At 35.7% G+C, this 14,706-nt stretch overlaps 2 protein-coding genes across 3 annotated transcripts in view; both read right to left on the bottom strand.

Annotated features, from left to right (window-relative positions):
- The window catches only part of LOC140159511 (uncharacterized), an 80,668-nt gene extending 70,807 nt beyond the window's left edge, over positions 1 to 9,861 (bottom strand). Inside the window, exons 1-2 of the mRNA XM_072183000.1 lie at positions 9,831 to 9,861; positions 8,217 to 8,340 (exon numbers count right to left, since the gene is read on the bottom strand). Of these exons, the coding sequence (XP_072039101.1) occupies positions 8,217 to 8,340; positions 9,831 to 9,861 (155 nt within the window). The remainder of the gene's footprint in view (positions 1 to 8,216; positions 8,341 to 9,830) is intronic.
- The window catches only part of LOC140158986 (PDZ domain-containing protein 2-like), a 147,690-nt gene continuing 141,213 nt past the window's right edge, over positions 8,230 to 14,706 (bottom strand). For both annotated transcript variants that reach the window (XM_072182286.1, XM_072182287.1), the window contains 2 exons: positions 12,331 to 12,439; positions 8,230 to 8,340 (listed from right to left, as the gene is read on the bottom strand). In XM_072182286.1, the coding sequence (XP_072038387.1) occupies positions 12,355 to 12,439 (85 nt within the window). In that variant the 3' untranslated portion in view covers positions 8,230 to 8,340; positions 12,331 to 12,354. The remainder of the gene's footprint in view (positions 8,341 to 12,330; positions 12,440 to 14,706) is intronic.

Raw genomic sequence — 14,706 nt, forward strand, 5'->3', positions numbered from 1 at the left:
TAATGTTCCAGATAAGCTAGTTAATAAATACATTAAGAAAAAGTACCTTTAAATTGCACTTTCTGTTAGTATTCCTTTTTGGACTTTAACTTTTTAACATGTTCTAGCAGCCCTATATAAAACCGTGACACTCGAAAGGCCATATCTCTGGAATGAAACGTCCGATTAAGATTATTTAAACGCCAAAATGTTTCTTTCATCAATTCCCAGCCAATAATGTAGGTCTGAATCAATTTAAAAGTACTTCAATTTTTAGTGGACATGCCTAGTAATGGGTTATTCCAGATGAAATCCATATATCCCCCATGGAAGACAAGACCTTAATCTTTTACACAAGGGGTGTGAATTTCAAATGGGGTTACCTGAATGGGTGATTCCATTTGAAATCTACACCCCCTGTGTGGGAGATTAAAGAGCATGTTTACCATAGGGGGTATCTGGATTTCAACTGGCATAGCCTAATAAACCTAATATTAAGAGTGTTCAATGTAAGAAATGGGGAACTTACAGGTAATAGAAGTTTTCAAATTTTTGTTTGCTTGACCATAAATTAGTACACATTGTTTAAGTTAGATTACAATCTAAGTATTGGCAAATATTTTTTTACTATTTAGAGTGTAGTGTCATGTGTGACCATGGAAGTTTAATCTGTTGCAAGGTTCCTTTTAGGCATTAACCATCGCATATACTCGCACGACGTCAAGTGTGTGCCTAGGACCTTGTGGAAAATAATATGCGCTGAACAGCTAGCAGTACGCTTAATTTGTAAAAGAGATTCCGCAAAAAAAACAATATAATCTGCTTCAGACCTATAGTATTCATAGCATAACTCATTTTAGTCATATATAGTATTATAACCCTTTTTTTATGATAACCCATTTTATTCATAGTATAATAACCCATTTCATTCACAGTATTATAACCCATTTTAATCATATTATTATAACCCAATGTTCTTATTTGATATCTTATCCAATATACTTGGACTAATTCAAATGTATCTTTGATATCATTGAATTCAACTGTGACAGCAGATAATCCCAGATATGAAGTAATAAAGAGTACTATATGAAGTAATGCTTGAAATCACATCTTGAAATCAACCATGCTAATCCTGAACTATAACAGGTGGCTAATATTAAGTATGACTCACATTTTGAAATAATACACAAGTATAAAATGGTATAAGGGATGCCAATGAAGAACAACAAGGCTGACATCCCCGGGCTACCGAGTCCCGAGATATCGCTGGATGGCAGCACTCCTTTAAACAAGCAATGCTCCTTTTATAATACAAGTACACTAGTTTCAACATCCCCACTGCAGAATGATGTTTATCACACAATTTCACCCCAAACTTGCAACTCAACAACTCAACTTAAACCCCAAATGTACAAGAGGAAATGCAGAGTCTAGTCGTCATAGTAACCAGAAATCATTCACAATCATGGCAGACATGTTCTGGGCATATTTCCTCCAGGATGGGTTAGTAATAGGAGTCAAAATGAGACTTATTTTTGAGATGCATTTATGTCCCGATTTATAAACAAACAAAAACATTTAAAGTGGATCATCACAGGTCAGTAATACCCCATGCATTTGTGGATTAATCTTGCATTTACGCAGGTCAGGAAGCTACAAGCTTACTACCTGTGCAATACACAAGGGCTTTATAATGGCAGCAGGGTTGTTTGTGGGTTTTGCTCGCGTTACATGATTGATGATTGGCGGTGGGCATGATGTTGCATTTCATGTACCCACTCACTATCCTTGCATTCATCAGCAGAGTGTAGCCCTTGTCCCAGGCAGGTTTTTCCTTGAATCACATGATTACCAGGGTACCCAGTTAAAACATGAGAGGGGCCACTACAGAGTATAGGTTTTACAAATATGTTCATCCAAATAAGAGGGGCCACTACAGAGTATAGGTTTTACAAGTATGTTTATCCAAATAAGAGGGGCCACTACAGAGTAGAGGTTTTACAAGTATGTTTATCCAAATAAGAGGGGCCACTACAGAGTAGAGGTTTTACAAGTATGTTTATCCAAATAAGAGGGGCCACTACAGAGTATAGGTTTTACAAGTATGTTTATCCAAATAAGAGGGGCCACTACAGAGTAGAGGTTTTACAAGTATGTTTATCCAAATAAGAGGGGCCACTACAGAGTAGAGGTTTTACAAGTATGTTTATCCAAATAAGAGGGGCCACTACAGAGTAGAGGTTTTACAAGTATGTTTATCCAAATAAGAGGGGCCACTACAGAGTAGAGGTTTTACAAGTATGTTTATCCAAATAAGAGGGGCCACTACAGAGTAGAGGTTTTACAAGTATGTTCATCCAAATAAGAGGGGCCACTACAGAGTATAGGTTTTACATGTATGTTTATCCAAATAAGAGGGGCCACTACAGAGTAGAGGTTTTACAAGTATGTTCATCCAAATAAGAGGGGCCACTACAGAGTATAGGTTTTACATGTATGTTCATCCAAATAAGAGGGGCCACTACAGAGTATAGGTTTTACATGTATGTTTATCCAAATAAGAGGGGCCACTACAGAGTATAGGTTTTACAAGTATGTTTATCCAAATAAGAGGGGCCACTACAGAGTATAGGTTTTACAAGTATGTTTATCCAAATAAGAGGGGCCACTACAGCGTAGAGGTTTTACAAGTATGTTTATCCAAATAAGAGGGGCCACTACAGAGTATAGGTTTTACAAGTATGTTTATCCAAATAAGAGGGGCCACTACAGAGTATAGGTTTTACAAGTATGTTTATCCAAATAAGAGGGGCCACTACAGAGTAGAGGTTTTACAAGTATGTTTATCCAAATAAGAGGGGCCACTACAGAGTAGAGGTTTTACAAGTATGTTCATCCAAATAAGAGGGGCCACTACAGAGTATAGGTTTTACATGTATGTTCATCCAAATAAGAGGGGCCACTACAGAGTATAGGTTTTACAAGTATGTTTATCCAAATAAGAGGGGCCACTACAGAGTAGAGGTTTTACATGTATGTTCATCCAAATAAGAGGGGCCACTACAGAGTATAGGTTTTACATGTATGTTCATCCGAATAAGAGGGCCCACTACAGAGTATAGGTTTTACATGTATGTTCATCCAAATAAGAGGGGCCACTACAGAGTATAGGTTTTACATGTATGTTTATCCAAATAAGAGGGCCCACTACAGAGTATAGGTTTTACATGTATGTTCATCCGAATAAGAGGGGCCACTACAGAGTATAGGTTTTACATGTATGTTCATCCAAATAAGAGGGGCCACTACAGAGTAGAGGTTTTATGTTCATCCAAATTGAATTTTTATCATAAAGACAAAACAGAGAAAGGCACACTAACAAAAAGTCGAAATTCAATAAAATCGCTCTATAAGTATTAACGACAGGTAATCATGCTACAAATGGGTGGTTTTAACAGGTTCGTTGTTGAGCACTTATGCAACTGTCAAGTTTTCGTCAGGACTAATTCTTGACTTTTTCAGGTCAAAACTTCAGGAGATTTGCATGTAGACTACTCCTTGTCTATATAGAGTAATAGTGTGCTGCCCCTTGGCCAATGCTAGAGTAGATTACCCCTTATCTACTAAAGAGATGGTAGCTCTGAACAGAGCCGTTTATAGTAGATGCTCCTTTCCTACTAATGATGAGGTAAAAGGTAAAGGTAAAGGGGGCAAACCTGTCTTCACAAAGTGCCCATCTTTCTTTCAAAACGATTGGGCCAGACTCCTCCATCCAGCGAGTCTGTTACCTTCCCGAGATTGAATAAGACTTGTACCCATTTGGTATTTGCAGATCTCAAACTGACCATTTGTGAAAAAAGAGGAAAATGCTTTAAAAAAGAGGAAAATAGTACAAAATAATGCTAAAATGCTCAAATTGGGCTGAAAATAACAATGCTAAAAACAGGAAGGAAAAGTTTCAGGTTTGCATTTGTATACCTGAGTGGGGAGAGGTGATAGGGGTAAAGAGCCTTTCATAGTGCTCAAAATGTTGATGCCATGGGGATTTGAACCCATAAGCTCAAGCTACCTCACAATATTATTATGAGTCATAGTCAAACCACTGTGCCAATACCCCCAAAAGATTCCCTCCTCTAACAGAGCTGCAAAAAGGTTGTTGCCACTGACAACAAATACAAGGCCTCAAAGTCAGGAACGTGCAGAAGAAACAAACAACTTTTGATGATATCTAGCATACAACAGACTACAGATCACATGGTACAAATGTGATTGAAGACATCACCAAACACTCAGCATACCACAGAATGTCTTGCAAGGGGGGATGTGTGAATGAGACCTTGTGTGATCCCCAAGGCTTTTTATAGAATAACATTTTGGTATTAGTCACCACGTAGCCCCTGTGAACCGTGATAAAATACACAATCCCAAACCAACTACACCCATGATTTAACGTTCTGCATGATTACCGTATCAAGGGGTTTTATCTCTCTCTGGAAAGGTCAGATGATTACGTATCACATATAGAATTGTCAAAGTTAATTCGACTTGAAATGCTTGTGCACAAGGGAATTCATATTAAGAAATCAACGGTAATGTTCCATTTAGAATGATGAAGAGCATAGAGGAGAGAGAGAGTGTGTTTCCGTAAGTCAGTAACATTAATTCTTTGGTTTAAATAACATCTTTAGGGTTCCCAAATCTTGCAAATTCAAAATCAGTGAATTTAATCTTAAGATCATATTTTCTTAAAGTACCCATATTTTCTCCTTTGTACCAAGAAACTTGATGAAGTTCCTAAACAAGATCCTGTGGCTTGAGAACTTTTAAAAAAAGTACCCTCATATATAAAGATCTGTGGACATTGTAAGCATAGCATAGGCATGACCAAATACAGTCAAATGACAATTAATGGATAAATATTTTGGTCATCATTGACTTGCTATATAATTTATTATACATGTAGTACATCTAACATTAGCTGAAATCGCTAGCTTGAATGGTTGGGTGTTCTTTTATTCAAAAATTTGTGTTTTTTCTCCCGTATGACCTCTATATGATCCACCATGTATCAATTATTCTGATTTTCTCTCTTATCCATCTCTCCTAGATTATGATATTATAGGCATGTAAATGGGCAACATATCAATTTCCTGAAAATCCAATTGTTCCTTGGACAGGTGGCCGAGGGTATTATATATTTAGGGGGGATAGGCTGCAATTGTACATTTCCAGATTTTTTTTGGCCAAATTTCTGGAATTCTGGTAATATCCGAGAAGATTTACATCCCTGATTATAAAATGACATCCTTGAACATGTCCCTTTTGCATGAGTATACTTGAAATATGTCTAGTTCACTTCACTCTTTGAGATAAAGAAATGTGCCATACATTCAGAGCAGGGGTAGCGGGAGCACAAACAATCAAGGGGTCCAATTTAATTTTTCTGGACCCTTTGGTACCTGCAAAACCAAGATTTAAGGGGTCCAATGAGAATTTACGTCCATCTGTCCGAAATTCTATTCTTATACTGAATTATGCCTTTGTGCATCGTAAAATGAAGGAGTCCATACAGTTTTTATAGGACCCTTTGGTCACTTTCAACTTGTGATCTAAGGAGTCCAAAATGGCCAAAATCAAAAAATAAGGAGTCCCTGGATGCGCTAACTCCTTAAATGCGACCCCTGATTCAGAGCCTCATAAAGGATGTAAAGCTTAACAGACAGACAGATTCCTACAGATTTAAAAAAATGCTGGCATTGTTACATCACTACTAATATAATCATTACATTAACAACAATTCTTCAATATACCACAACTTTACAGGGGATTCAAAAAATATCCAAGGTGCGCCACTCAAATTTGTCCTTGATATATGTCATCTTGTATAATGTTCTAGTCAGAGACACCCTAGTCATCAGTTCCAGCACCTTTCTTCTTGTTCCTGGGTGGGGAGGACAAATGACGGAAACATCCTGATCCTAAGGAAACACCATCAAGCTTTAAGGCGGAATACAACACTATAGTACAACTAACTATATCATGGGTCACAATGGAACAAATAGTCAGAATTTAGTTACTGAATATAGTCTGTATGCCTTTCTCCAGTCAGTAATATTGTTTTTTATTGTATCTCTAAATGTAATGATGAGAAGTTTATAAAAGTATACATTATCAGAAAGGAAATGATGCAAGGAATCCAACTAACAAAACAGATTCCTGCAAAAATTAATCATTTTTGAGAACATTTCAATATTTGATTTTACTATACTGACTCAAGGAAGGTAAACACAATGCAGCAGGATATTTCTGTGGATTAATTTTCCTGATTTTAACTATTCTGAAATGGTTTCTTAAATTTGTGGTTTTAATCGTTACACTTTCAGACCAACAGGTCTAAAAATATTTAGGTGAGCTTTAAATTTGCAGTGCAGTTCTGAAATTTACAGTGAAAAGTGCCACAACAAAAACCTTGCAAAACTGTCAGGACTGCTATACAGAGTACTTTTAGTGGGTTTTTAGCGGGTTCGCCGTTGGACAACTTTAGAACTGTCCGACAAATACAGAGTACTGTTCTTCCCACACTGAAATAAGACTGTCATATCTTGTCATGTTAGTGCAAGAAAACATCACAGCGAGCAGAATCTTGGTAAAAAATCAAGTTACCTCCACACGGAATAAAGCAATTCCTATCGTGGTAACTTGTTCGCTGACCAAGATTCAACTTTCGCAGCAACATTCCTCCATTATCTGCCTTTTCTTACTGGAACTTTGTATCAGATGTCAAGTCTGGGGAAGTGGTTCTTGTGATACAATCTTATGCATATTGGGCTATTCCAGTTGATATACATACACCCTATGGAAGATGTGACTTTAACACTTCTTTCACTGGGGTATAGATTTTAAATGAAGTTACCCATTCAGGTAAATATATTTGAAATTCACACTCCCTGTGTGGGATGGGTCTGGGTGTATAATGGATTTCAACTGGAATAGTCCATTTACAAATGCCTCTGACTCATAAGGTAAGCATTTGATACTGGAGTATTTTCACTGACTCACCAAGAGTAAAACAACTAAATCATGATTTCTTTAAGAAGTTGACCATCTTGAAGTTATTAACTTCTCATGGCACATTTTCTTGTTCCCTATTGTTTTGCTGGTATAGTTTTGTCTGTATCTGTGTTCTCATTACCAAATTTTCTGGATCAAGGGTCCATCTCACAAAGCTTTGAATATATAAATATAGTCCGTCTTATCTCAAGAGCAACGCCATGTTGGATTTCACAGTGGGAGATTTGAATCGTGCATGCTAACCTAATCCTGCAGGTATATACACATGTGTAGAAGGGCAATTTGTGCATACCCAGGCGATGCAACTGCGTAAACGCACTAATTTGAATCTGCCACTGCGAAATCCAACATGGCGTTCCTCTCAATTTGAGATGAGACACACTATAGTAAGCAACCCATCTTAAAGTTAGTTGTAGCTTTACGATAACTTGCAATGCATATCATTCATAGACTGCTTTTTGTAAAATTTATCTTACTATGCATTGTAAATTACATAGCATTTTCTGATTGTCCGTCTTGTCAAATAGACCCAAGATCAATTCACATGTGCAATAACAGGATGTGAGCAAGAATTAAATGCAGTACACTCTGTCACCAGCTGCTTGCAAAAAGTTTTATAACAATTAAGTTTGTGTGTCAAAAATCAGAATGAAAATTACTGGTATCAAGTGATTTTGACAAGTTTTTTTTTATTCTTATCATAGTATAAGAGAAATAGTAGAGTGACAATTGATGAGTGGTTTTTCACAACTCACTCAGTGCTCCACTCCATGTTACTCACTTTGTTGGGTCTTTAGGTGATGAGCCAAAATTTATATATTATATTAGTGCAATAAGTGATGTCAATGTGTCCAGGTGTAACTTTTCAATAGAGGCCGTCAGCCTTTTCCGCGGGATCCGCCATCTTGTGGGTACTGCCGTTCTCCATGTCATCGTTAGACATTACGCCCCAATTACGCTGGAAGTCGCAGGCGTGGCGCACATCTTCAGTCAAGAGTCGATCGCGGTGATCTTAGCAACAAGGCACTCCGTACCCACAAGATGGCGGTGTTGACATCACAATGACTACCTCTATAGTCCGCTAATGCAAATTGATTTTTTAGAGTTAACAACCATGACTCTAGCCCTGTAACAGACCAACATAACATAAATTGCATACTAACCATAGCCTTCCATCTCTTTGTGCTGATGAGTTGTTCGCTAGATGCTGTACATAGACTCTCTTTTCTAGACCCTCATCTGGTTCAGGTAGACAAACTACTCCAAGACCCAGACTTACACCTGCCTCTGTAATGATAACAAACAGTACAAAATTTTGTCAGCTACAGTTTGTCCACTCTGAAGTACAAAGTGACAATGCGCGCGTATACAACACGTAAACAGTGCGCAGTGCTGCGTCTCTGCTGCAGATATGCGTGCCTTCAAAGTCGGCACAATGCGTTCATCCGCGTCGGTACTTTGTACATCAGAGTGGACTGACTGTAGCTAGTTAGAATAATTAAAATTACAGATTACTGTAAAACATGAAATCTTCGCATACTTGAAAATTTTGTGAATTTCGCGAGTGCAGCGAATTTGTGAATTTTTATGATGCAAATATTTATTCTTCCTATAGGTGTTTAAGAAATCTTCAGAATCGTAAAAATGTCAAGTCGCAGAAACACCGATTCTCTCCAAAATGCGAAATTTTAATGCCGCGAAACTATCATGCTTTACAGTATTTCTTTTCTTGCAAAGTATTTACACAAGTACTATTAAAGGTGGTTAGTTAGATTACTTCATATTCTGTTTTCTATCTTATATTGAGGCGTACCATTATAAAAATCAGTTTCCAAATTTTTAGTATACTTTGATCAGCTCGTAATAGGCGGAAAATGTAGGCTTTTACCGCTACGCCAAAAAGAAGACCCACGTTAAAAGTGATATAGTTTACCTGTATGGTCTATAATGTGTGTGTTAAAAAAATTGACAAAGTATAGGACTTGAATTAATAATTCATGATGCTTCTGGCAAGAGGTCACAAAACAGTTCTCGAAATAAAACATATTGATATTAATCCGCAATGTTAAAAGCCCCGCCGATTATGAGCGGATCAAACTATAGTTTTGCTCTAGCGATTATGATATGAGAAGCAAAAATGTGTGAAACAATGCTCCATGGGATAGTAAAATACTTCCAGTGGTGGTAACAACTTTTTACCACATTTTTAAAATGTGTGATGAGGTTGTCGATCTGATCACACACCTTTAAGGGTATCTGGAATAATATTTTTTGTAGGACATGAGAGCACATCAGACAAATCGAATTGCATTCTGAATACGAAGAATGTCTTTCTGATATCAAATAATTTTCATTTTTTGAAATTCACAATATAATACAAATTTTATGACAACTAATTAAAATTTGATATTTTTCACATTTTTGATATATAACAGTCCTCGAAGTAAATTTCATAAATCTAATGATACATTCTTAAAGTGTACGTAGCTGGGAGGAAAAGCCGACGATCAATTGAAAATTTTGACCTTTCATATTGAAGATATGGAATTTTCCCCCCCCAAAGACCTAATTTGTTTGTTTTTGGTGTTTTGGGTGTCTTCAATACGAAAGGTCAAAATTTTTAATCAGTTGCCATAAAATGTGTATTACATTCCGAATTTCAAAAAATCAAAATTATTTGATATCAGAAGGACATTCTTCGTATTCAGAATGAAATTTGATATGTCTGATGTGCTCTAATGTCCCACAATAAATACTGTCAAACGTTCATACCCCACCCCTTAATGGTTGAGGGAATTTCCTTCCCATAATTTTAATGATTTTTGAAAGATTTATATCTATTTCTGTATCGCAATTTTGTGTGCTCTTTTATGTTAAAAGTTTTATTAGTTCATGTAACTACCACAGCAGAATTCCGTCTACAAGCATATACGCTTCCCACATGTTTTGCTTTTATTTTTGACGAAAGAGGCAAAATGCAGACACCCTTCACAAATACATTATTTGGAGTTTGAGCAACTATATTATTGATACATGTGGCTGTACAAACATGTATTATTGTAAAACCAATATATTGTAATGCTTTTGTGGAGGGTGACTGCCTTTCGTCTCTCTTGTAAAATAAAACTTCTTTAGAAGAATATATGCGTGAAAATGGAATTCTACAGTATGTTTACAGGCAATTAGATACTATGAAGATATGTAATGCGACAACGATTAAAAAAAAAATTGGAATTAAAAAGTTTATATATTGATACAAAAAGTCTGCTACAGTTTTGTCTAAAAATGTTGACTCTGGGACATGATACAATGTAAGTGGAAAGAGAATGGAATAACTAAGACATGTTCCAGAAAGAAGGAAAAATATTATTCTTTTCTTTCAAAGCTGATTTGCAACATGTCACTTGCATATTACAGTATTATTAAATTATTTGTGGCGTTGCAATACTGCCACCTTTGGAATAGCAGGCAGGGTGAACATGTCACTCAAAATTCCTAGAGGGAGCTAGATCAAAAGACACAATTAAAATGAATGGATTTCCCTTTGAAGAGAGGGAGGTATAACAAAAATGTTGAATATGCTCAGAAGACATGTATTTGATGTAAGGCAACTATAGAGGGGGCAATTTAAGCTCAAGGTATTTGTTTGCTGAAGTTTTTTTTTGTTACTTTCTGATCAAAATGAGGGAGCTATTACAAATCTAGAGTTGCTACAAGTACTGCATGTATCAATTTCACACAGAACTCAAAAGGCTTTGATCATGACAATTTTAGGTCATGAAAATGGCAAGTAGGAAAAGAAATAAGAGAGAAAAAAGAAAAAGAAACAAAAAGATGGCATGATAACATTGTGATGAATTTAGATGCTCAAGAAGCTTAGCTTTGAATTTGCTCACCGATAGCTTCGCATTCAAGCTTGAGCCCCAGTAGATCAGCATTGACATTTTTCTGTAATTCATGTTAAATATTCTGTTGATGTTTAAATTTGGATGATAGTAATATTGATGAATCTACTGTATCTTTTAGAGCAAAGGTTGTCTATTTTGAACAGTCTTAAGTTTCAATTTTTGCAACATTTTTGATGTGATCCCCCGTCATGATCGGCTATTTAATTCTGAACTTTCATTGTTTTACACTTTACTTTTCATTGCTTCATCAATTTCTACTGATAAAGCAGATTTTAAAGCAGATTTTAGTAAAATTTATAAAAAAATAGTAAATTTCTACCGATTAAGATAGCTCAGGACTCTAGCTTTCAATGTGAAGCTACCAGGTTAAATACCACTAATTAGAGCTGGGCAGTACTGGGCAGACCAATTTTTTTGCAAAGCATCTGCAAAAGGGTGCTTAAAAAACACTGAAATATACCAAGCTGTATATTTAAATATCTGCAAATTTCAGAGTAACATGCAGAAATGTCATGTTTTCTACCATTATTTTACAGTCAACACACTTGTTCTTCCTTGGGAATGTGTTCTTCCTTATTGCATCTACGAAGGAGAGAGTACCATGACCACAAAACTGTGAGATTTGTGGTTAAGGCTAACAACTTCACCACTTGGTACTTAAAATCTTGAAAAAGGTTGTCAGATTTGGTCTTAACCAACTCACACTAAGGGCATCAACTACATTAATCGCACTAAGGGCATCAACAGTTTGGTAAAAATCCTATTTGTTTATTAAATCAAAATTCTTTTCTTAATAAAAAGTCTCTTAAAGGATTCACAATCTTAAATAGGCTATTCCAGTTGAAATCCATACACCCTCTATAGAAGACATGACCTTATCTCCCACACAGGGGGGTGGGGGTAGAAATTTGAAATCAAATCACCCATTCAGGTAGCACCCATTTGAAATTCATACTCCCTGTGTGGAAGATTAATGTCATGTCTTCCATAGGAGTGTGAATGGATTTCAAATGGAGTAGTCCAATCTACTTTGACAAAGGGCAGTCTTCAGTGAACAGCTCTTTTCAGAGACACCAGTAGGCAAGTAGGTAAGGGCGGCCTACATGTCTCATTCTTGGGTACTTTGTCCTGAAGAAGTCAGAGCTACTCCTGACAAAAGCTTGGCAGTATCTAAACTTGTCTGATGGCGAACCCGCTAAAAACTTACCAATTGTTATGAACTCCCGTCGTAAAAGCCTATCCAACAACTAATATACTTCGTTCAGAAGTACCAGCAAAGGTTAGGCAATATATGTCACCTCCATTGGTTACCTTTCATGAAACCCTTGTAAAAGCGAAGAACGAATGCACCAAGGCACTCCCTTCTTACCTTTGTTTAACACCACTTCTGACTCTATTCTATTGCTTTGATTATTTGTTTCTTGCTGTTGCTGCTTCTCTGCAGTACTGGACCATTTTGAAGTTGCTTGGACCGTTTTCTGTGAAATAAAGATTCATAGTTAAGTTTAATTTAACAAAAAACACACCTTAATTAACTATTTACCAAAATTTACTATTGTACCATAGATACAAGATCATTACCAGCCACATACTTTCGCATTAACTCCTTTGAATTAAAGTGATACTGTAACATTTGCTGAGGATGCCCTCAAAGTTTTACATGACTGTATAATGTCATACCTTAAAAATAGCAAAGGTGGTGCCAATTTATAAGAAAGAATCTCCTGAATCATTTGGTAACTACAGGCCTGTATCTGTGTTGCCTTGTTTTTCCAAGATTCTAGAACGAATTATACATGATAGATGTTGTAACTTTTAGATGCCAAAGATATTCTTTACAACAGACAGTATGGGTTTAGACATAATCATTCAACATATATGGCGGTATTGGATTTTATTAAAGATGTAAATAATGCTATTGATGATAATATGTACACTGCTGGTATTTTTATGGATTTATCGAAAGCTTTTGATACCATCAACCATGAAATTTTATTACACAAACTATATCATTATGGCTTTCGTGGTGTATCTCATAAATGGTTTGAAAACTACCTGTCAAACAGAAAACAATTTGTATCCTTTAATGGTGCTCAATCATCATATGAAAATGTACTTTGTGGAGTGCCACAAGGGTCTATCCTTGGTCCTCTTCTTTTTATTATATATATGAATGATATATGTAACACATCAACACTTTTATCATTTATACTGTTTGCTGATGATACAACAGTATGCTACTCTGATAGTAATATACAAAGATTATGTGATACTATGAATGTAGAGTTAAAAGAGGTTGTAAATTGGTTCAAATGTAACAAACTGTCTTTAAATGCCACCAAGACAAATCTTATGTTCTTTGGAACACCTCATCAGACTAATGATATTACCAATGATTATCAAATATATCTTGATGGATGTAAGTTGACACGTGTATATGATGCAAAATTTCTTGGTATTACTCTAGATCATAACCTCACATGGAGGTCGCATATAAATAGTATTTGTAAAACATGCTGTAAGAATATTGGTGTACTAAACAAACTCAAACATTTCTTACCAAAACCCAACATGTACCAGTTGTTCTGTACCCTTATCTTACCATTCTTAACTTATGGTATAATATTGTGGGGCAATGCCAATAAAAATATTTTGGATAGAATTGTAAAGCTTCAAAAAAAGAGCTGTAAGGGTCATCTCTAACAGCTCCTATTTGTGTCATACAAAGCCATTGTTTGAAAAATTTAATATTCTTGATGTGTATCAACTTTATAATAAGGAATTGGGTCTATTTATGTACAAATACCACATGTGTCTATTACCAAGATCTTTTGATAATACTTTCATCAATATGAAGTCTATCCACAATTATGATACAAGAGGTAAAAATGATTATCGGGCCGAGGTCCATCGACTTAATAATGTTTTGTCACTTGGCCCTAGGCTGTGGAATAGCTTACCAAAGGAAGTCAAAGAAGCAAATTGCATCTCCAAATTCAAAACTGGTATTATTAGAATCGTTAAAGGTGATCACTAACTCTTGATTATCGCATTCATGTAATAATTCTGTTTTTACTCTATTGTACAAGTTACTGAAGTTGTTACATATAAACACTTTTAAAAAATTGCATTAATTTGCCTGGTTAATGTATATAAGTGATATTCAAGATGGGTTCCGTGCTGTCTCTTTTTTTCTGTTTTTATACTGATTTTTTTTTCTTTCTTGTGTAAATATCTTAACTTATATATTATTTAATGTAAAGGTGATGCATTGTCTTTCAGGCCTTTGGCTTTGTAATGCATCTACCTCATCACATCATTATTTTCAACATTGTTTATATCTGTTATGCTGATTATGTATGTATTGATGATGATGAAAAAATAAAATGAATGAATGAATGAATGTACTCTAGTAAACTAACATACTCTGCAAAAATCAAGGCTTTAGGTGCTGTAGTTGTGACGAAATCTAAGATATTTTACTTAAAAGTAAAACAACGGAACACATCGTTTAATTACCACAATCAAACTATTAGTCATGGTGTGTGGAAAGGTCATAACATATCAAAAAGAATATCAAAAGGAACATCCTCAGTCACAATCGACAGAGTGACACACATTGGTGAAATATGTGCTGGAATTAAATAGCATATTTACACAGCCGTGACGTTAGTCACGGCTGTGTCTTTTTTCTTACAGGTTCTTTCTTTCTTTCTTCTTCTTTCTTCTTCTGTCAACCATTACA

This window comes from Amphiura filiformis, chromosome 8 (genome assembly GCF_039555335.1).
Source record: "Amphiura filiformis chromosome 8, Afil_fr2py, whole genome shotgun sequence".
Taxonomy (NCBI): Eukaryota; Metazoa; Echinodermata; class Ophiuroidea; order Amphilepidida; family Amphiuridae; genus Amphiura; species Amphiura filiformis.